The sequence below is a fragment of the Rousettus aegyptiacus genome, unplaced genomic scaffold, assembly GCF_014176215.1.
Source record: "Rousettus aegyptiacus isolate mRouAeg1 unplaced genomic scaffold, mRouAeg1.p scaffold_m13_p_2, whole genome shotgun sequence".
In the NCBI taxonomy this organism is placed as follows: Eukaryota; Metazoa; Chordata; class Mammalia; order Chiroptera; family Pteropodidae; genus Rousettus; species Rousettus aegyptiacus.
The window spans coordinates 158,267,451-158,290,209 of NW_023416295.1; the positions used below are offsets into that span (position 1 = coordinate 158,267,451).

The window sequence follows — 22,759 nt, forward strand, 5'->3', positions numbered from 1 at the left end:
TTTCACATCTGTCGTGCACAGCAGTTTGTAAGCTCCCTCTGGGCCCGTGTCTGTTTTTCTCATGCTTGTATTTATCCCAGCGTTTTGTGCAAAACCTAGCACTCATTGAATTAAAAACAATCTGAAGGGGGAAAAACTTGTCAGTATAATCCCCCACCCCTCTCCAACGACTTTTGCTGTTGGACTTGACAAAAACCCTTTGTTGATATGCATAAATCCAACTTTTTCCTAGACAGTAAATTACTTGGCTTAATAACAGGCATATTTCTTGGTTAACCCGTAAAGACAGCCAAGAAGATCCTCTATACATCATTTTCTAGAGTGTTTGTTCAAACTCGCAGTAAAAGTCGATGTACAAAAATCAGCTTAGATTGATAATATCCGAGAGGATAAACTTCAGTCCTGTTGTTCGTATCAGTGTTACACCAACAGTTAAATAATTCCTAGGATAGGACAGCTTGAAAAAATCTCGGTGTCAAGTTCTTTCCACACAAAAATTAGTCATTCTACAGCAACCTTCATTAGACCTTTATCAAGACTTCAGCGATCAAGTTTTCATCATTCTCTTGGGCTCAGTTCCATAACATCCTCAGTTAAAAGTCTTATTTCACTTATACTAACACCTGTGTGTGTAGCTTCTGTTCGTACTTTTTTTTCCCTTGGGTAATTAATGAATAACGTTTCTGATTGAGTTTAAAAATAATAAAAGACTTGCATGATTATGAAAAGATAACGACTAAATACTTAAATTGTTTTTGGAGAAGGAAGGCTGGATCCGCTGTTAATGTCAGCTGGGTTTTGCCAGGGAGTAGTTGACAGTCAAACCCTGACGAACCGGAATGTATGATTAAGGAGATTTTTCTCCCTGCACTTAATTGTCAGGAGAGAGCAATTAAAGCAACAACAATAAAACACGCCCCGGAATTTATTCCAGGATGTGCACCTAGGTGACTTACTGTAGGAATTCTCCTACATTGTCTGCACCTGTCATTTCTCACCATCCTCAGAATGATGACACCGAGCCCAGGAAGATCTGGATGCTCTCTTACGCAAGAGAAGGGGCCGTAGAGGTTAAAACAGTTTCCCAACACTAATAGTGAAGAAGAACACTTCCTTGGTTAATACTCAGTGAACTGGAAATGTAACTTTGCCACTATCTCCTTAGTGGAGTTTGGACGGTTTGCTTTTAGAGCTAAAAATATAAATCTTGGTTGTTGGAGTTTATTTGAAAATGAAAGAGGGAAGCATGGGCAGATGATGATGATGATGATGATGATGAGAGAGAGAGAGAGAGAGAGAGAGAGAGAGAGAGAGAGAGAGAGCGCGCGGGCCCATACCTGGGAGTGCCTCCATGGATGTAGGTTACAAGAGGGATGTCTCTGGCTAAGAGAGCAGGACAAGATGTGACTTCAGTTTTTACTCCTCTGTACAGTCACTCTTCTCTGTAGGGTTGAGCCCCAGCTCTGTACAGAGGATGGGAGCACAAAGGAATGTGTGCTAAACTTCTCTACCCCAAAGAATCAGTGTTTCACTGTGAGAGCTCAGGAGATATCTTGGATTTATTTATATAATTTTCAAGAGAAGAGAAAGCCAAGGTCCCTCATAATTTCAGCAAGCCCTGATAAGAACACACGAGAAGGAGCCATACCACGTAGTATTATTTGAAAGACTGTCTGGAGATGCGCCACCTCAATCTTCTTGCATGGTCTTGCATTTTAAAATCCTCTGGAATCTAGAGTTTATGAGCGTTGGTGGGAAAGTGATTCCTGCTAATGTCCTGCCTGTTTTCCAAGTTCCAGATAGTGGTCCTTTAGACCAGAGGGTGTTGGATGATAGAGCATTGCTTTTCTTCTTCTTTTTTTAAAAAGCATTTTGGAACAAACATCCTCAGATTCTCTAAGTGATGTTCTGAGTCAGGGTCGGAACTGACAAACCCCAGGCAGAGATATGTCATCTCATCTGTGCTGAGCGTCGAGTGGAGGGCAGACATGCCTGCGGACGGGCTGGCGTCGTCTTTGAGAGAGGAGGCAAAGACAGCAGTGTTGCTTGGTCAGCCACTTGGTCAGGTGTCCCTTGACTTTGCTTAAGTCACTAGTTTAGGCATTTTAACACTAATTCTCAGTTTTGCATTTACACTGAGTAATTTTGAAGGGTGTTAAATATTTCTTAAAGTGTACTACTATCATGACAAAAGTATATGCTGTTAGATTAGATGTTTTGAGTTGTACAAAATGACCCAAATGTTCTGGGCTTCTCCAAAGCTCAGAGTCACCACTTTCAAATATGAGCGTGGCCCTGCTTTGATTCAAATCAGAGCCGAACCACAAGAACAGCATCCTCCTCCAGGCTTTGCCACATCCTTTGCTTTTTTTTTTTTGTAACCTAAATATTATGACCTACTAATTTGTCTTTGGGAAAGTAGAAGCTTTAAGACCTCGACGTAGACGATCATACACACACCAGATGATTAAGATATAGAAAAGGGTGATGTTCCTTAGCAAGGGGAGAATGACCATCTAAAGCATGATTGTACTGTTAATATAATGATGTTGAACAATGATTGGAGGTGTAAGGAGAGGAACAAGGTGTACGTGACATTTCTAAAAGGTCAGTGGGTGGCAGATTCCTGTACGGGAATGCAGGGCAGTTTGAGCTATGTATCTGATCTTTGATGCTAACGCCACCAACAGCCATCCATCTGTCAGATGGTTTTGGTGGCCTTTTGAAGGAAATACGTGTGCACGAAACAAGCCTGACCCGAATGGATGAATCATCGATCTTCCGCTTGATGACAGTTTTGTTATTTTATTCATTTATTTAGCGCCATTTCGGGGTTAATAAAAAAAAAGGTTTTAATAAGAAGGCATTGGAAGAACATTGCTTAGTTTTGAAATCACTGTCTATTTTTGCAAGTTTTCTTAGAAATAACTGTACTCAGCAGGAACACGAAAACGTTTTAAATGTATTCCATTTAGCGGAGTTTGCCTCTAATCTGATTTTAAATACAGATTCAGTGAGAGACAAGATGACTTTTGCTTGCCATTTTACCTTGCCGCCCTTGTATTTTTGCTTCCTGTTAAAAGGGCCTCATTAGAAGTTGTTTACATATACTTGGCACCATAAACATCAGATATAGCCAGACTCGATATCCACGTACAGATGTGTAGGAAAAACATCTGCCCGTGGAGAGAGGAAAGCCGTAGAAGGCTAGTCTCTACCTTCACGACTGGACGCAGCTAAAACCCCCGCAGGTGTCCACCACATGAGCAGGTGTTGATATTTTGAAGACTGCAGAGTCTCTGTTTTTTTATAGATCCCTTCCAAAGTGAATATATTATCATACCGGATTTACGTATAAATGTTTGTGCCAAGGATTCGCATTTCCTAAACCATACAAGAGTTTTGCTGAGAAGAGCGCCAAAGAAAAGCAGTGAGGTGAGGCTAAGCAGAATCTCGAAGCCTTGTTAGGTAACCTCCCCGTAAGGTAGCTCTTCATGCTTCTGAAAGAGCTCCAAAGAAGATGTCACTTTAATATCAGAAACTCATAGCTATTTTTGCAAGAATGCTGTATGTTGTAGGACCCAAAGATTAGCTAATGTCAATGTTATCCAGCTAAATCTTGACATTGTTAGGAACCGACACGTTTTGGCACATGTTAAATTTCAGAAAAAGAAAAAAAAAAGGTTTATAATGCTGTCAGCCATTTGAAAATGAACAGTTCAAATATGCTCCATTATAGTTTTAACACTGATCATGTACATCAAAATGATGTCAAGATCAGCTAACTAGTATCATTTTCTATATCTATATACTATTTTAAAAAGACACCTAAAATGGTTTCAGTGAATTTATTCCACAAAGAGGGAAAGATAACATTCCCAGGAATGCTGAGGTTGGGGAGAGTTTTCTCGAGTGACTTAACCATCCAGAAATGACAGAAGAAGTGATACTTTATTAAGTTCCCTAGGAGACGAGAGTTCCCCGTTTCCCTGGGAACACGTAGCTTCTCTCCCTCTGCAGGCCACCTCGCCAGGGCCAGAGCGTCAGTCCTGTGAAGGAGGAAGCTAGAAGGAGAGTGGTCAGGGGTTTCTATTGCTCCATCCCGTTCCTAAGGTTCGCCCGATGTGTCCTGTGTGCATGAGAAGCAGTCACTGGTGACAAGAGACATGTTCTGATGCTGGCAGTACATGAAGATGAGACCTATGGGGAGGCCGTGGGACCTGGGGTGGCTTGGGTACGCCAGGGGAGCAGAAGCAGTGTGCGCACGGGAGAAGTTTTGGGGGGACGGGAGATACGGGCCATGAGGGGGAGGGGTAGAACTAGGGAGATGGAACTGCTGTGCAGATGATGTTGGAGGTGGGCCAGACCGGGTGCAGCCGGGCCAGGGGACCAGGACGGGGCACAGGTGGTTACCTTTCTGTCAGGAAGTGCCCGATGCTGCGGCAGCACTGGGAGGCAAGCACAGCTGTGCCGATTTCCTGGTCCCCGGGGTCCCTTGGGGATCCTCCCGAGAGGAAGGGATAGTGTCCCAGGCCACACCTGACCCACCAGGAGTCATTCCTCCCTGCCCCAGAGGTCGCCGTGGTGCGTGTGCTCATGTGTCAGAGGCAGAGCTGACGTGATGATGGCTGCCATGCGTGCGGGTGGCGTTTAAGTACCAGCCTGAGGAAGGAGAGCAGCATCGTTAGGCAAAGGGGGGTGTCCAGATTGTTAACCGGAAGAGCTAAGACCTTAATTTTCTTTTCTTAAATGTATTTTATCTTGCCTTTTTTTTTTTTTTTTCTAATGTTTCCACTGGGTGGTGCTGCAGGAATTCCTACCTTTTGCCTTGGATCTACCCTTCCCAGAAAGACGCCTCTGCAGCATAATAGGAGGAAGTCCTGATTTAGAAAGATTTTACAGTTTCAACACAATAGGAGAGTTTGGAGGATGCTCTGGCAGGAAATGTTTCAGTTTCTGGATGTGGAAAAACCACCATCATTTTGTATCATGCAGAAGTGTTCTCTTATATGCTTTTGGCTTTTGCCAACTAATTATTTAGCACAGCACGGCTTCCAAATTTATCTGGAAGAGCATGCCTTCATTCTAGTCTTATGTCAGGTTTCCTTCGTTTTCAGTTTTTAAAAACTATCTTAACAAAGTATCTAAGCAAATAAACAGTTTTCGATGTTGAGACAACATAGATTTTTAAAATGTCTCAAGTGAGAATTTATATGTTCTTCTTCTTTCCCTGTTGCACAGGCTCAAATGTTATTAATAGTAACAGTACAAACATCTAGGTATACGATTTTTCATTCAAAGGCCTGTGAAATAAAAGAATCAAAGGTATGGGAGAAATACCCAGTGGAAATTAGGGAGCTCATTAAACTGAAGCTCATATTTCAGGACAGTTAGCAAGATTTTAAGTAAGTTTTACTGAATGCAGGACGGCATTTTTTTTTTTTTTATCCCCCATGTGCGTGTTGTGATAAAATCCCAAATGCTGCTTCCTTAGAACCTGGAGCAGGGCTTCCCCAGAGGTGTTTGTTTTTAAAGGAAAAATGTCGAGCCCCTCCTGGGTGCCAGGTGCCGCAGTGGGTACTATCTTGTGGTATCGGCGGGGTTCCCAGCCTGACCCTGTTCACATATTAAGTCTTTCTCATGATTCATTTCATTGTCATATGAAATGCTCACAGGTCTTGGGCCCCTCTCTGGGGCCAGGCTACATCACTTCTGGCTCACTTCTGACTTTCATCCTTTCATTCCACCGTCCGGGCGCACACGCCAAGGGGTGGACGTGTCTCTCCAGCTGAGGAGCAGCCAAGTTACAGAAGGTACAGCTTCCCACATCCTGTCTTCAGCATCGAGAGCCGGCCTTGATTATTTAGCGTTGGGTGAACCTGGAGCAGAGCTAAACCGATACACAGACCAATTTTTAAGAAGGGAAATTGGTTTAAATTCAAACCGGTGGTAGGACGGGTTCAAAGTTTCTTCTTAAAACAGAACAGTTGGAACAACTGGAGTCACAGATGAAGCAAAGCCAGAAATAAACGAGGGAATTTCTTGATTCGATTCCTAGTGGGAACGTTGCATCGCCCTCTGGGTTAAAATGAGACTTTCCTCTTAACAGCAAAAGGCGTGCATATGAGAAGTGAAGGTTGTGCTGGAGGGAATATGTGTGGTGATTAAGAATCTGGACTTTGAGCCTGATGCCCTGGATAGGAGTCTCTGCCCATGTTACTTCTGTGGCTGTGAGCACCTTATTTCACCTTGTTAAGTCATGACTTCCTCATAGAGTATAAAATTTAGACAGCACTTATAAAGCACTCAGCACAATGCCTGGGACATAATATATGCTCATCAAATGTTAGCAGTAAAAAGAAAAGCTTCCATTTAAAGAAGTAATGGATTTTTTATTTTTTATTTTTATTTATTTTTTTGATGTGAGCCCTGTTTTTGAAGATTTCATGGAATATCAGTATTGCTGGTGGGGGGCAGTGTAGCTAGCATTTCCTTTAGAAAGAGGCTCTTTATTTGAGATTTATATATTTAGAGTTTTATAAACCCTGCAGAAGATATATATATATATATTTCATATGAATATACCATCTTTTTCCTTAGAAAACTTTAGATTCTCAAAAGGGTCCATGGACCAAACACAAGAAGAAGATATTGCTCTGGGGATGCGAGCGAGCGTGTGTGTGGGTGTGTGTGTGTGTGTGCGCGCGCGCGTGTGCACTTGCATGTGTATATGTATCTATTCTCTTTGATTATATACCTTAGGTTGTACATGTGAGATTGCTGGTATTTGACTGTTTCATACAGTTCAACCTAAAAGTTGGCGATATTAAGAAACATAATTTGAAACAGTATCATAATGAGAGAGATTATCATGAGCTGTGATGATAGCTTATTTTTATATGTTGTTTATCAAAGCCTTGCAATTTAAAAGTCACAAGTAGCCTTAGACCAGTAGTAATCATATTTGTCTAAAATAACTTACGCTGTGTATAGTATTATGAAATAGACTTGAAGTTTCACTGGGGAATTATTGGTAGCTTTGTTACATCTAATGAATCGGTTTTTTATTTCCATACTCTTTTGATTCAAATAACTACTGTTAGCAGAATTTGCTTTCTTTCTTTTCTTTTTTCTTTTTTCTTTTTTTTTACCATTAAAATACTTAGAATTAAAGAAAATGCTTAGAATTGCTTAGTAATTTTTCCCTATTTAATTCATAGGGCTAGTTACTCTGGGGAGGCAAAGGGTCTCAAAGAGATTTCTTGGGCAATAAGAATAGTAGTGTTCTTTCAGAAAGGAGTTTGGCCGTCCCGTTGAGAGTTAAAACAGAGCTGACACACAAGGCAAAATGAAACCAGAGCTGCAATTACAAAGTGGGACAGATGTAGGAGGCCAGGTTTCCTGTGGCCCATTTTCCAGTTTCCTGCCTGCAACCTGCAGAAGAGGAAGCTGAGTGTTACCAAGTATGAGAACTGAAAGGGACGTGCTTCAGGCCAGAATTAAGATACACGCAAGCAACATGGACAACAGAAACAGTTGCAAAGAAAGTGAACCTTCAGGTTTTAGTCCGAAAGTGTCTGGGATGGAACAACTCATCTGTTTAAAGAAAAAGCATGGTCAGCAGAGCCTATCTGTGTTTCCACCTGAGAATCAATGGGAGAATCTGTCCCAGGTCATAGGGACCTCTGATTTTAAAAGCCCTACTCATCTTTCAAGACGTAGTCTGCTTTTTAATACAGTCGGTTACCTGGAAAGGTTTTCCCTGCAATGCCCAGGACTTCTAAATCCGTTTCCTAAGCATGTTGATATACGAGGGAGGTGGATGTGGTTAACCGAGTGGCTATAATGAACTACGGTCTCCCTTTGGGAAGGCTGAGTGACCAGTTGGCTGCTTTGATCTAGCAGGCTTGTGTTCCTTTAACTGCGCAATAAAATTGTGTCTTTTGCTTTCAGAGAAGCGATTAAATGGAGATGTGTATGTTGAAGGCGACAGATTACACGCTCTGTTTGTGCGTTTGTGTGGCTACCCGATATGGGGAGATGCAGAGCCCAGGCAGGCAGAAGACCCCGGAGAAGTGGACAAGTCCATCCTTCTCCTGAGGGAAAAAAGAGAGAAATAAAGTTATTCTGTGTCTGAGCACTTTGACACATTTTTGAAGAGTCTCTGAAGTCAGACATTACAGTCTCCACCTCAGTGGTAAAGAAATTCAAATCAATGGTAAATTAAAATCCAAAGAAATTGATATTCACTGTACAGCTTTTTTTTTTGAATGCTTGCCATTTGCTGGGTGCTGTGTTGGAAATGCTGGTTGACGCTAATGAAACGATGGCTAACAATAAGCAGCTCTCTTTGTGGAAGCCATGTTGAAGGCTTCAGAAAAGGCATAAATAAAGGCAACATATGAACCTTGTTGCTGATAATGTACAGGGCACTGTGCGTTAAAGGAAAAGCATTGTAAGCAGAGCCTACCTGTGTTTCCACCTGAGAATCAATGGGAGAACCTAGGGTCTGTGCAGTGCCTCTCACAGCATCTGTGGCAACGGACCAGTTTTTAAATTTTCCAACATATTGGGGGCTGGTAATTTTGTGAAATGCAATAAGTTATAAATTCGAATTGACTTGTTTCTCTCAGGTACAGAGAAATAGGTGTATGCTTCTGGGACAACCAATTATTATTATCTTTTCCACCCTGTGGATTGATCACTGCTTCTTCTCCTTTAAGCCCAAGAAGAGCAAATTCTGTACTTGGAATGTTAAGAAAGTTTTGGGATATTGCCAGATTAGTGATCAAAGAGAGACCCGTGTGACGCAGCCTAGAGTAAGAGGCACGTTCGCATCTCCTCTCGATGTGGGATCAGAGAAGGCTGGGTTGTGCAATAGTGCGGTGGGGCGGTGGGGCGGGGTGGGAAACGGCATGAATATACGCATGTGGGAGGAGGTAGAATGGTTCAAACACACTTTCCCAGCCATAGTTAACGTAGCCATCCGTTTACTTTTCCAGAGGAAATTCCCATATACAAATCGCCAGTGAACTAATCGAGTTGTTTCTAATTTACCAAGAGATAATACAGTTTCAGAAGGAAAGAGAGGTGGATCCTACACACAGTAATGGCTGTGTTGTTATGACAGTGGTTGCCAGTGATTTCCCATGAAGAATCTTTCTTTCCTTACATGGAAGTTATTCAAAAAGCTGTATTTGCAAACCATAAAGAGTAAATAAGTAGGCTGAACAATGGCCACTTTCTCTGGTTTTTCCTGTTCACTTTACTCTTTAAAAAAGGGCAGTCTGTAGATATTCACAGAATGAATGAGCATGCAAACATTTGTTAATAGATAAGAAAAGCTTTGAGGGACATGAACTTGACCCCACGGATTGGCATTTTTTCACATGCAGCGATTGACAATAATTAAAATGTCTTTTGAAAATAAATTTTGATAATCTTATTTTCGCATCACTAAATAATAGAAGATTTCAAGTATGGGCTGTGTAGTTACCAAATGTTATCCTCATTTACCTAACGCCTTCAAATTATTCTCTGCAAAGTTATTGTAGACCTCAAATAATATAAATTGTTGTTTTCTAATTCTTTGACTTAAGTATAGAGTTTGCTTTATGTAATGAAATGGTTTCTGCCTTTTCTCTTGGACATTAATGATATTGTGGTGCAAAAACATTTAGGAGATGCTTCTCGGGACAGAGGAGTTGAAGTTGAGAATTTTCCGTATATGAAGTGTTTGGATCCATCCTCATTTCTCTAATCATGCAGGTTTTAACAAGCAAAAGGAGAAGTGCTTACTGAACACTTACTTTATTTCTTACAAAGGAGTTTTTTTTTTTTCTTTCCTTGACCTCTTTCATTTCTGACTAATTTAAATTGTCTAGTTTCTTTTTCGTTCTCAGAACATGTAAGCTTCAGAAAGTCAAAGGTAATAATTCCACCCCTTTAACACCCACCTCAGTGTAACTTTGAAAATGAATTCAGGAACATGCAAAGACAAGTGTTAGGTTGCCATCAATAGAAAGAAGAACAAATAAGTGGGTATTTCAACTTCTAAGAATGGAAGCAGAAACCTCATGCTTTGCATAAACGTTCTGCGCAGCCCCATCTCACATTAAGACGTCTGGCGCCACCTCGTGGCAGGCAGGAAGAATGCCCTCCTCCAAGAAGAGGGAGAGCAGTTTCCTGGCGGGCGAGGAGGCAGCCTGAGATGGGGGGCTCCCACAGGGGCAGGTTCAGGTTTTGTAGGGCTTGAAGCTTAAGCAATTTTGGGGAACTCGCTTTGTACAATCCACCCCACTGCACACCCCCGCCACCAAAAAAAAAAAAATTTTAGAAATACAAAATCACAATGGCCCCTAGGCTAGAGCAAAGTGATGGCCCCTGAGGCATTGGCTTTACCGTGGATCTGCTTGGGGGGTGTAGGTTCCCGGTGACAAAGGCGAATCTGATGGTCCTGGGGTATAACGGACTCTCCTGTCAGCGGGGCAGCTGCTGGAGACTTGGAGTTTGGAGGAGCACAGTAACCCTTGCTGCTGGGTGACCTCTGTGCTTCAGCCTCAGGTGGGAGGTCGTCTCTGGGTAAATTGCAGGTCCATCGCATTCCGGGCCCCCACGCTGGTTCTTGGTTTGGCATTTGCCACTGCTGCCCACACCCCTGCCCTGCTTGCTGTGGGGAATGTCCGCCTCTCTTCTCTCACACGTTTCAGATTTTACCCACCCTTTACATTAAGGCTGTGCTCAAGTTCACTCCGCTAGAAAGACTTCTCCAACTGGCCTAATCCCAATCTGAATCCTAAAGCACAGTCCATGCCAGCGGGCTGGCGCGGGGGAGGAGGAAGGGTATAGTATTATCGCATGGTGAAGGGCACAGGCCGTGGCCCTTTCTGAGCTCAGTTTTATTTATTCACTCTTTTGTTTGACAAATGTTTATTGGGTGCCTACCATGACCTGGCACTGAGCTAAGAGCTGGAGATACACCAGCCAGCAAAACAAAGGTCAGCACTCACAGAGTCAACATTGGAGAGCAGTGCCTCTCGCAGCATCTGTGGAAACGGACCAGTTTTTAAATTTTCCAACATATTGGGGACTAGTAATTTTGTGAAATGCAGTAAGTTATAAATTTAAAAGTAAATGTAATAAATTACTAGGAAAATTAGATTTAAAAACATACTAAAATGCAATCCTCAATTGTTTTTATATAGATTTAACAGGCATCAAATTATATTTAAATAAATATAATTAAAATAAACACAATGGGGAAAGTAGTTACAAAAACTACATATTCATTGAAAATGTGTATGAAAACAATACTGGTAACATTTCGTCTTTCAGTCATTGTAAGCAAACACAAAATAAGTGAAATAGAGATTCCCCACAATGAATGCCTATAAACACACTTTAAACAAACACCATATTTATCAATATACCCTTTTAATGTGGCAATTGAGCTTGCTGACTAATACATTAATCTAGGTTGGGTACAAAAATGGTATTTATATGGGCTGATGTATGGAAACTATTTCTATGTTTTAATTACATTCAGAAGCCAGCCTCACAGAAGTATGTCGACAGAAATGGAATTAGAGATTTTCAAACATATTTCAGCAAACTCAGGATATTGATTCTTTAACTTTCATCTAAAATGAAGCAGGTATTTCTGCATTAAAAAAAAATTCATCTGTAATCTTTCATTAGTTGCCAGTTCCAACAATTTATCCTATAAAGTTATGGTTATATTTAAATGATCTTGTAATGAAATCACTCAATTCTAACCTTGCCTGCTGCATGTTTTAGTATGGTCCTGCTCCGCGTGACTAACTAGTCCATAGCTTGTGCCAACAGGTGAGCCTTCTGATCACATATTTACAAGTGGTGACAATGACAGATTGCAGTGGAAGTCTCTGCATACTTACTCTTGGTTTCTATACTCACGGACTGGGGACCAACAGTTCTTAGTGGCATATTGGCCACCCATTGAGTAGACTGTTCTAGAGGGGCCCCTACTTTTCCGCTCTTGGGCCTCAATTTTCTCCTCTGCAAAATGGGAACAATAACTATGCAATTCGTAGGGCTATTGCGGGAATTAAATGAGATAATGCGGGAAAGTGCTTGGTATGTGGTAAAGGCTTCACGAATAATACCTGCCGTATACAGAGAAGACAAAGATAAGGCGCTTATAATTGGAAGGGATAGATTAATTAACGAATGACGAACACCGCGAGACAGTATGGCGAATGCTAAACGGACCCCTGGTATGAGCGAGCTCACATTCGTGCATATAAATTCCATTTGGGAAGAATAGGGTGACCTTTTGATCATCTCTGTCTTGCCCGTTGTGCTTCTCGTTTGAGCTGCCTGATTTAGCGTCAGGATAGTGACTGCATTTTACTGCTCTATTCCTGTTTCATGAGGATCGGTTCTGTTTTCCACCCCTGGGGAAGGAACAGCTTTCCCTTTTATGCAGGTAATTTGTTAGACCCCTGATGGGCACAGGAGATGGGCCTGGCGTGAGTTAGTGTGCTCTGGGGATGGGTGGTCAGTACCCTTGACCTGATAGTGACTTATGGGCTGACAGCTCTCAAATAGACAGAGGAGGGCGCCGGGGAAGTATCCGGGGTGATCAATATAGTCAGTCTCTAGCATCCTTCTCTGTGAGGCTTCATCCAGATTAAAGAATGAATCAAGGATTTTTTTTTTTTTTTTGCATTCTTCAGAATCAGGAAGAGTTGAAAACACAGAATGAGGGTAGAAAGGAACCACTCAGAGTCCATCTAAGTGTCTCTCCTGCTCTGTGCCAGGGGACAAGTTCTTCACTCTCTGGCTGCCTCCATACACCTCGCCTCTGCGTCTTTTGCCTTCGCTGGCCTGGCGAGTGTACCTGGTGGGCTCCATCTTCGGCAGTCATATCAGTGTTGTCCTAGCTGTCCCTTGGGTTGTCCTTTTAGAACACTTTTCTCTTTCTGACCCAACAGCTCTCATCTGCTTGACTCCCCTCCGCCTTCCAGGGGCACAAGAGAGATGGGAGTAGAACCAGCCTCGAGGGAAGTGTGGTCACCCACAAGCCACCATTGCTGGAGGCACAATAGCTTGATGGCCTCAGGCTAAGCATCTGAAACCAGTGTTTCTTAAGCGGAAGTCAGAAAAGATGCGCTCAAGGAGCTGAATTCTCTGCAATAATTGAAAAAAAAATTTGTTCTTTCATTTTTGACGACAGACTAAAAAAAATAAACATAGGCATATTCCCAGTCACCTTATAAGCAACAGCCATACCCTAGCTGGAGAGTCTTCCTGGATTTCAGAGCCTGTATTGGGGTCATTGCCTAATGAACAAAGCACCAAGATGGTACAATATCTAAATGATGCTTTAAGCCCGGTGAACGCCAAGTAACGTCACAATGTGCTTTATGAAGAGCTTTCTCTGTTGCTTAAAAAAAGGAACAGTAAGCATTTGAATAGTACTCGCTATGTACAAGATGTTTAAGTGCATTATTAACAACTCATGTAAGCCTTACAACAGCCCTGTACAGGAGATACTTTTATTATCATCACCTTCATTTTACTTATGAGGATATCGAAGCATAGAAAGGTTAAGTAACTTACCCCAAGTCCCACAGATGGTCAGGACCAGTGACTTGCATTTGAACACAAGAGAGTCCACTCCGCATTCTGCTCTTACCCACTGCGTAACCTCCTGAATAGATAGAAATGGTTCACTCTTACCTGCTGCGTGCGCGCGCGCACACACACACACACGCGTGCGCGCACACACACACACACACACTAAATTTTTCTCCCCTGCTCCTTTAAAAAGAGGTAAGTATATCCAAACCAGATGAACAATTTTAGATGGTCTAACTATGCTCCACACCGTGGCAAGATCCAGGATATAAAATACAAAGGAAGAGAAGCAGTTGGGGCAGGTAGCCTTGTTCTGTGGAGAGGCCTGGGAGAGGGTCTGCCAGCTGCTGTGACCGGTGTGTTTGCGTAGCTCCAGCGGGGATGGCGAGAGGTCAGCCATTGCAGCTGAGCTGAAGTAGAGTTGTGGAGAAGGTATCAAATGCTAGAGGCCACCTCTTCCGGTAAGAGCACCCTTGGCCGTAAAAGTGGACCGACCCGCCTAGATAGAAAAGTGCAGAGTTTGGTCTTTGTATAAAGAAGGGCATTACGATACCTGACAGAATGTCATACATTCAAAATAAGTTCTGGGAAATGGGGAGAGGAATGAGAAGCATTTTCTAATGAGCAGAGATTTGACTTTGGGGAATATTTTTAAAAGATTCATAGCATTTCTTTTGTGTGTTCTATGTATTTTAAGTGGAGAGTTTTGAAAATCATCTGAATGAGGTTAGGCTGATGAGACATTTTAACTTAAAAAGGCCTCCATTTGCATAATAATGTCTCGGGCATAAATCTCAAGTATCAACACTTCACTGAACTTGTCATTCAATAGGAGCCGCAGTATGCCCTCTACATTACTCACAGTCCTTGTAATGGCAGCCAGAGAAATTGGGCTTGGTTGTACCTGTATGTTAAGATATAAGGCTTCATGGATGATTCTAGGCATGGAGGAATTAATTTAGGGAAAAAACACTGATTTTTTTTTTTTTTTTTCTGGTGAGAGAGATTCATTCGGATGAACTTGCTCATACGTTTGGTGTTGGCGGTTGCGAGAAGGGCATACTCCCCGGTCACTATGTTAGAGCCTTTTCCAGTGTTCCAGAAGGGAGAAAATTTGCAGCGGGCAGAGGTATGATAGAACACAAAGCATGATTGTACGTGTAAATGATGACACTTGATTTAATCCTAATTAAAGCAGATTAACATTGGAACTAAAAATCAAAGAAACACAGCGAGTGCTCCTGCATGGAGAGAACCATAGCAGCGCTATCCGCTGGTGGCCCCTGCCCTCCTGTCCCCCGCGCCCCTGCTCCCCCACATCCCCCCAGTGGCTCTGGCCAGAGGGGGCGGGAGGGTCCAGAGCTGCCTTGGGGCGGGGGGTGGGGGGCGGTTCCACCATTTCCCAGAATTATTTCTGCTGAGTATAGAAGGGGGGTGACACATGTTTGTAGATGTGAGGATAAGCTCACCGGGAAATATTTTTGAGACTCACCTCTGAGTAAGGTGTGGGATTTCCAGCAGTGAAGGTTTGTGTGCTGCACAGTCATCGAAACTGGTGGACCAGCCAGGGCAGAGGAGTGGCTGGGGAGGGCTGGAGAAGAGGGGGATGAAGGCCTGGCACTGGGCTTGGGCTGGACGTGCTTTAGGCAGGAGTGGCTTCATGCCTTAGTCACTTCCGGTGGTGCAGTCTTACTCACGCTTAACCCTTCTGAGTCATCCTCCAGTGCTCACTCCGTTGTAGTCTGGCTGACTCCCTCTTGGCAAGAGAGGAAGGAGGGAGGGGGAAGGAGGGGAGCCCACCCAGGCAAGCTCTGTGGGAGAGTAAGAACCTGCAGGGAGGCCCTGTGAGTCGTGGCTCACAGCTCCTGGGCCCAGTTCCTCTCTTCTGGAAGTCTGGGAGGCCCCTGATCAGGGGGTCTCTATCCCCACCACTTGCTCATCTGCCTTTTCACTTTCTACTCTTTCACCTCTTCTTTTTCTTGCCCATTTCCTTTTTCCTCCTTTGTCTTAGGCCCTGGCCAGAGCACCCACGGTCATGACTTAGCTCACTGTGGCTCTCTGGATAAAGGCGTGACCAGCCAATCCCCCCACATCTCACAGGATGCTTTTTCACGTCTAGACGCACATGGTGATTGTGAATGGAAGCTCTGTAGCATAAACACATTGCACACGGTGAAGAGAGAATCGTTCAGCAAAGCCGTTGGGCGTCATAATAGCCAACCTTTGCTGCCATGGTGCTGCGTGACAAACTCTCTCTAGACTCACTGGCCTTCGACAGCATTTATTTTCTCTTGGGCTGGCTTCAGGGGTGCAGATTCAGACTGTGGATCATGGGGCTTGGCCCCGGGCTTTAGGTTGAATTCGGGTTGGCGCCACGTGTCTTGTTTGGGGGCAGCAGCTTCAGGGTCGTAACAGGAGCACAGGAAGAAAAATGCGGACCCGTGAAGCCTTTCGGACCTCGGCTCAGAATCAGCACGTTGTAACTCCGGCTTTGCATTCCATTGGCCAAATTAAGGCACATGGCCAAGCCCACATTTCAGTGGGATAGAAGAGTAGCCCACCTATTCTAGCGCACTGCTGCAAGGTCACTTGAACGGGGGACGGGAAGGTGTGAGAGCATTTATCCAGTGTACCACATAGGTCCTTATCAGTCAGTTCCGTCTGGAGAACACGACTCCCATACATGGGGTGGGAATGCCACGAGAAGGGGTTGCAGAAAGAACAGGAAATTCTGAGGAGTCCTGGTTGGGAGAAGCACTAAATGTAAAACACATGGAGATGTTTCCATTGTCCTCTTGCCCCATCTGGCACATGATGGTTCGTGTCCTTACAGGCGAGGCAGGAGCAGGTGGCTGACCACTTCCCTGCCTGGCATGTGAGCCACAGGCCCCTTCCGTTCCGACCTCCACACCCACTGGCAGCCTTCTGCCCTTCAGAGCAGTTCCTCTGAGCAACCCAGGCGAGTTTCAAAGATATTTTAAAGGTTACTGTCTGAACCGTTTGGCCAAGAAAACACCAAAGAATTTGAGACAACTGTTCGCAATTCTTAGCGCCAATGAAGAGGAGAAAGTTTGTGGCTCATCCTCAAATAAGCAGAAGGGTGGTTCATATTAGAAGCTGGAGCTGGCAAGCTGCTCACAAGACTCGTGAGATGCAAAGGCGGTGCTGATCCAACAGCGAAATAGTTTACTCTCCCACATACTGAGTGGCCATTGTGGTGAAGGTTGATTTCTGTAAAGAATATCTCCTTTAAAGAACCATAAACGAAACGCCGTATGAGATTCTTAACCTGCTTTCCTTTAACTGAGAAACCCATGTTGCTCAGAGAAACGACAAAAATGTGTTCTCTTGGTTAAACATATGGAAGGATATGAGGAAACGAATACTTACTGGGTGGCTAGGTATTTTCACATTCATTCCCCTCGTGGAAAGGGAGAGAAATCATTTGTCAGTCTGAAAGCTGTCCTTTAAGAGGAATGCATGAGAGGAGACGTGGAGCTGACGAAAATATTGGTGCAGATACCTCTCCCTAAGGCACTTATTCTGGCTTCCAGTTCTCCCAGAGTCGGGTACCTTTCTCGCTGCCCTCTACTTCCGGTCACCCCTGGCTGCCTCCTAGGCCTTTGGCACCCCCTCCTTGCTATTACCGTCCTTTCTGGCTTCGTCTCCACCTCGCAGCTTGCCTTCGAAGCTTCTCTCCTTGCCAGAAGCCATTTTCCCACCCTCTGTTAGTCTCTGGTTTCCTCAACCCAGCACTGGGATGTCACCTCCATCCTGTCCCCACCGAAAGCCAAGGTACATCACATGTCTCGCCATGACAGTTGATCCGAGTGAAGCTGTTGGGTCCAGCCCAACCCCCTCTTCTTTCCTAATTTAACAAATGTCGATAAGACAAATGGGTTATTACTATGATTATTATTGTTATTATTACTTTTAGAATTAATTGCCATGAAAGTCCTCAAAAATCTGAAGTTGGGGAACGGCCTAGGGGAGTGGATGGAAAATTTCTTCGAGAATTGCGTCACAATGGATGAGTAGGGGGGGGGTCCGCCAGGCTTCAAAGCTAAGGAACAGCATTTTAGGTAAAAAGAACAGCACTTAACAAAGCTCATACCAGGACCAGAGGGAAAAGATAGCATTTTACAGGCTTTCCTATCATAGCGGAGAAAAAATGGATTTCCCACCTCTGCGTTTGTGACGGTGAGGTTTGGTCTGCAATGTGATGAGTGCCCGGAAAAGTTAAGGGGTCTCTAAGTGGCAACGACCGATTCTTCAGCCCCACAAACACCTGTCGGTTGGCTGCGTGCTACGTCAGGCCGTGTGCTGGGTTATGAGTGGCAGGAACACAGCGAGTGATTCAACAAAGCCCCTTCCTTGCGAAGCTCATCCCGTAGTTAAACTGACCGGTATACTCCAGCCTCATTAGCCCGAGCCCCCACATAAATGTGCTCATCATGGGGTCCACGTTCATAGCCATTAGTGGACTAGAGACTGACCAATGAAGGACTCGATAAGATGGGCGGGAACAGACTCTGGTGCTGAGTGGGGAATTGCGTAGGGACTAATCCTACGAGTGGGCAGTTCCTTAACCATTTTTTCACTTTATTGCTGACGCGGCCCTGTCACCTGCAGGGATGTGCCCTGCCGACAGGAGGATCACAGCGCCTCCTTGTATTTCCGGCCGTTTTCAAAAATGTAGCCGGAAGGCACCTGATTCAGAGTGGCCTGTTGGGGTGCACGTGAACGTGACGTTGTTAGGTTCACTGGGCGGCCGGCGGGGGAGAGCTGAGGCGCTCCCCCCACAGCCCCCTCTCCGCCAGACGGGGCGTCTGAGCTCATGCGCTGACTGTTCCCTCCCTCCCCAGGTATGGAGAGTGCAATCACGCTGTGGCAGTTCCTGTTGCAGCTGTTGCTGGACCAGAAGCATGAGCATCTGATCTGCTGGACCTCCAACGATGGCGAGTTCAAGCTCCTCAAAGCGGAGGAAGTGGCCAAGCTGTGGGGGCTCCGGAAAAACAAAACGAACATGAATTACGATAAGCTGAGCAGAGCCCTGCGATACTATTACGACAAGGTAAACCCTGGCCTCGCACGAGGCTGTCTTGGGCAGGTGGAGGGTCACCTCCATATGCCATTGATGAAGGCGGATAACGGTGTGCTGTGAAGCAAGCCGGGAAATCACACGGAGGCAGGCAATTTGTGCAGTTTTCGTTTTGTTTTGAGAAAGAAAAAAACATAGGTATTTTTCTACAGTATGAAAAATACTATAGGTCTATTTTTCTGGAAACCCTTTGGGTGTGAGCGTGGGTCACGTTTCGTTCCTTCTGCATTTTCACCTGTAGCTGCTGCAAAACTTCGCCAACAACAGAAATCAGATGTAGGGAGGTTTTGGGGCTTCCCTCATGGTGAGTTGCTTGAGTGACAGAATAAATGTTAAAATCTAGAGAATCTGTGTATCCCATCTGCCTTGTAGTTCACTCACATGGGCCTCTCCTGGGGGAATGGTAGCTCAGGTGAGTTCTCTAACCATTTGCTGCCTCCCTGTCCTCATTTATGCGAATGGGGTCTGAATAGTACCACGTCAGGATTGTTGTGAAGACTAAACAACAAGTGTCACATGGTCAGTACTTGTGTCACATGGTCAGACTTAGAACAATGCGTGGGTACGTGAGGTTTGCAACTTCGCGGGAAATTTCCTTAATCAAAAAAAAAAAAGTTTTTCTTTTTGAGTCACACAGACAAGTCAGAGTGCTTTGTTAAGTGACGCCACGGCATGGTGGCCAGAGCCGAGATGGTTGGGGTGAGTTTTAATGCGTCTCTGGAAAAGCAATTAATGGGCCTGTGAGGGCAAAATGATTCCTATTTAGGGGCGATTGCGTCAGGCCTGTTTTTGTTGAGCCTTTCTGTGTGGCTTTGTCGTTGCTGATAATTTAGCCTCATAGACACAGACTTAAGAGTCCTGAGTTCTGGTTTTACTGTTCATATCGAAAGGTGAATTAAAGACTGATTTAAATATTAGTTCCTGATCTATATTTAGCACCTTCCTTCCGCCAGCCTCTTTGGAATTCAAGACAGGAGGATTACACATTTCAGGAAGTGGAGGCATCATTAATTATAAAGTGTTCCTTCATACGATCATAATTGCATATGATTATGTCATTGAAATGTTAAAGGTGCTTTCCTTTAATGTGGCAATTAATTAATCCCGGCTTAATGCAGAGCCGAGCTGAGATGTAAAAAGCACTTCTTGCAAATTGCACTGTCTGAAAGCCTGGCAGATGGTTTATTGTTTTGCATTTTCCCCCAGGTTCTAAGCTGCACAATGGGAATTAGAGCCCTCCGAAGGAAAACAGTCATCTTGCCTGCTGGCAGGGTGCCTAAAGTGGCTTTGAGACTTAAAAAAAAAAAAAAAATTCATTGTTTTGAATTAAGGTGTCAAAGAAAAGGAGCCCTGCCTCAGTGTCTGTGACTCAGTTTCATCTCTTCATGTGGCCTGGGCATCGGGGCCGTAAGATTGTGTGTCATGAGCACAAAGGGAGATCATGGGCTGCAGATGACATCACAAAGCTTGGCAGAGGGCTTGCCGCGCAGACCACACCTGACCTCCCTGGAGCAGATTTTCTTCACTCTCCAGGGAAAGCAGTTTCAGAGGCTTCAGTCGCCCGGCATGCTTTGGTACTTTGTGCGCTGAGGGCTTCTTACCCCCATCTCCCTTATATGACAACAGCCCGCGTTCCCCTCCTCCCCCAGCACAGTCCTGCTAGCATCTCCTTTTAAAGACGAGGATGTGGAGCTTTGAAGAGAAACCCGCCCGAACTCCTGCTGCCAGGAAGTGGTGGAGCCAGATGCCCACGCTCCTGGACACAAGGCACATGCCCTGCCTTCTTGGGCCTTTCGTTACCTTTGCCTCTGAACACCTGAGTTCCAGGTGGGCAATCAGGCAGCACAAAGGGTATTGCAACCTTAGAAATTTTTCGTTCACGCTCTTCAGTGTTGAAAACTCCGGGGTACACTGAGTGTCTGTTTGAACGGAAGGCCCCGAGTCCCAGTGGCCGGAGTGGTATGCTCCCCGCAGTTATCCCTTTCCTGTCCTGCCGGGGCCGAGCTTGAAGTCTGGCCACGTGACTTTTGTGCAGCCAGCTGGCACTAACAGTGAGGGCAGGAGCAGCTCTGGTCCTGTGGGTCACGCAGTCTCAGCCACCAGGAGAAGGCGCCCTGCATCCTTCCTCGGACATGTGTACACTATACAGGTACATGTGTACACAGCACACAAGTGCGTACACATGGCCATTTGCATCTTTCCCATGCAATGTTCTCCAGTGAGGCTCCTAATACAGTTTAAAGTGAAAAGAAAAGGAAGGAGGAGAGGGGAGGAGAGGGTGAGAGCAGAGTGGAGGGGAGGGGAAGAGAAGAGGGGAGGGAAAGAGAGGGAGGAGAAGGAGAAATGGCAAAAGGTTACAAAAAGTATACTCTAGTAGACATTTTAGGTGGACACTTCTTTAAGTTTTGCCAGTGTTACTCTGTAACTATGTGTGTGGATAAGTTGAAACATGGACTTGCTGGTATCTGTTTTTAAACGCAAAAATGGCAATTTAAATGTCTTAGGCTCTCATTTAACAAACAGATTCTAGGAGGATCCTTGTGAAGGTGAAGCCCCTGGCCACATGGTGTGCCGCACTCCTCACCATGTGTTTCTCAGGGTTACTCAGCACTTAGTGTGACCTTGTCTGCCATTTACTGTCTTCCTCACTCCTCCCTATTCCCCTCCCTTCCCCTCCCTCCTCCTCTCCCTCCTCTCTCCTCCTCCCCTCCTCCTTCCTCTCCCCACTCCCCAAACCGACACATATCCAGAGCCTGCTCTGCACGTGGCATAAATTAGGTGACTCCCTACCTTGACGGCTGGGTTCTTTTTTTCTGTTGTTTATTTTCTGTCATTTGCTAGCTATCAACTCTTCCCTCTTGGCTGAAACTGCACATCCCTTGGTCTGTCCTAATAGGGAAGTTTTTCTGCCACCGTAGACGAGCATGGGCATACCATTATTTTTATATGTTGTATGTTATATTTTTAGCTCATTCCAGAATATTAGAAATGGGCAGAGGAAAAAAAGTAGAAAATGTGTGTAAAACTTTATAGAAGGCATCAGAGGAGATTGACAGTAGGGCTCATGGCTTCAGGTCGAGCTGAGGCACTTTAATCACAGTTTCTCCCAAAAAATGTCCCCACCTGTATCATAGCAAAGTGGTTACTAACATGAACTCTAGGGCCAGATTGTCTGGGTTTGAATCCAGCTCTGTGACTATGGGTGCTTCGCCTAATCTCTCTGGGTCTCAGCTTCCTTTTCTATAAAATGAGTCTAATAGCAGAGCCTATACCACGGGGCCATGGTGGCGATTAGTTGAGTTAACGTATCAGCGCCGAGAACATGCCTGTAACACATTAGGTACTACAAAGTATTAGCCAGAGTAATAATACAGATGATATTTTCCCTGTCGCTAATTCAAAAAGTGCAGACAGGAGCAAAGGAGGAAACGAGGGCCTTGGTAGCACCTTCCTGTGCAGGTACACACAGGGATGACGGCTCTTTGTGCTGATGAGCCATCAGGAGCATTATGTTGTGCTTTTTAATGACCGAAGAAGGACGGCCACGATTTCTTTGCCCATTGCCTATTTATATATTTATATATTTAGTTGAATTCTGAAAATTCAACTCCTGAGATGCTTTAGCATTTGAATGACTCTTCCTCGCTGCTCTGAATCAAAGTGCACTTCTCCGTGCACGCCCAGTGGGAGCGAGTCTCCATCTTCACGCGCTCCCTTGGTCTCCGGCATGGGCTTTGCATTTGGCACCATCCAGGCCCGAGTCCCGCTGTCCCTTGGTCTCTGAGTCTCGGTTCACCTGTCGGAAAGTGGGCATCCTAATAGCACCTTCCCTCGTCGGTTTGTGTGCGGATCGGATGCCACCATGTGTACGAGGTGCTCCGACAGCTGGGAAGCACACTCTCAGTGAATGCTCATTTCTGTTACCGTGTGTAGAGAACTGATTGCATTGCCTTTGTGTGGCTGTCTGTTTATGTAACCGGCTTCCTCACAAAACTGTCCTCACCGTGGTCTCTCGGCTTCCTTACCGTTGTTGCTCTG

The 22,759-nt window shown here is 44.8% G+C and overlaps 1 protein-coding gene and 1 long non-coding RNA gene across 4 annotated transcripts in view; one reads left to right on the forward strand and one right to left on the reverse strand.

Annotated features, from left to right (window-relative positions):
• The window catches only part of ELK3 (ETS transcription factor ELK3), a 65,453-nt gene that overhangs the window by 7,160 nt on the left and 35,534 nt on the right, over positions 1–22,759 (forward strand). For 2 of the 3 annotated variants that reach the window (XM_016159393.2, XM_036237267.1), the window contains exon 2: positions 18,486–18,694. In XM_016159393.2, coding sequence (XP_016014879.2) covers positions 18,488–18,694 — 207 coding nt within the window. In that variant the 5' untranslated portion in view covers positions 18,486–18,487. Of the gene's footprint in view, positions 1–13,818; positions 14,750–18,485; positions 18,695–22,759 lie in introns of those variants that run through there. The other variant, XM_036237266.1, reaches the window with a different exon arrangement.
• On the reverse strand, positions 12,690–15,256 carry LOC107518053. Its single transcript, XR_004955768.1, has 2 exons — positions 15,113–15,256; positions 12,690–13,693 (listed from the first exon to the last, which is right to left on the reverse strand). It is a non-coding gene; the product is annotated as an uncharacterized LOC107518053 (long non-coding RNA).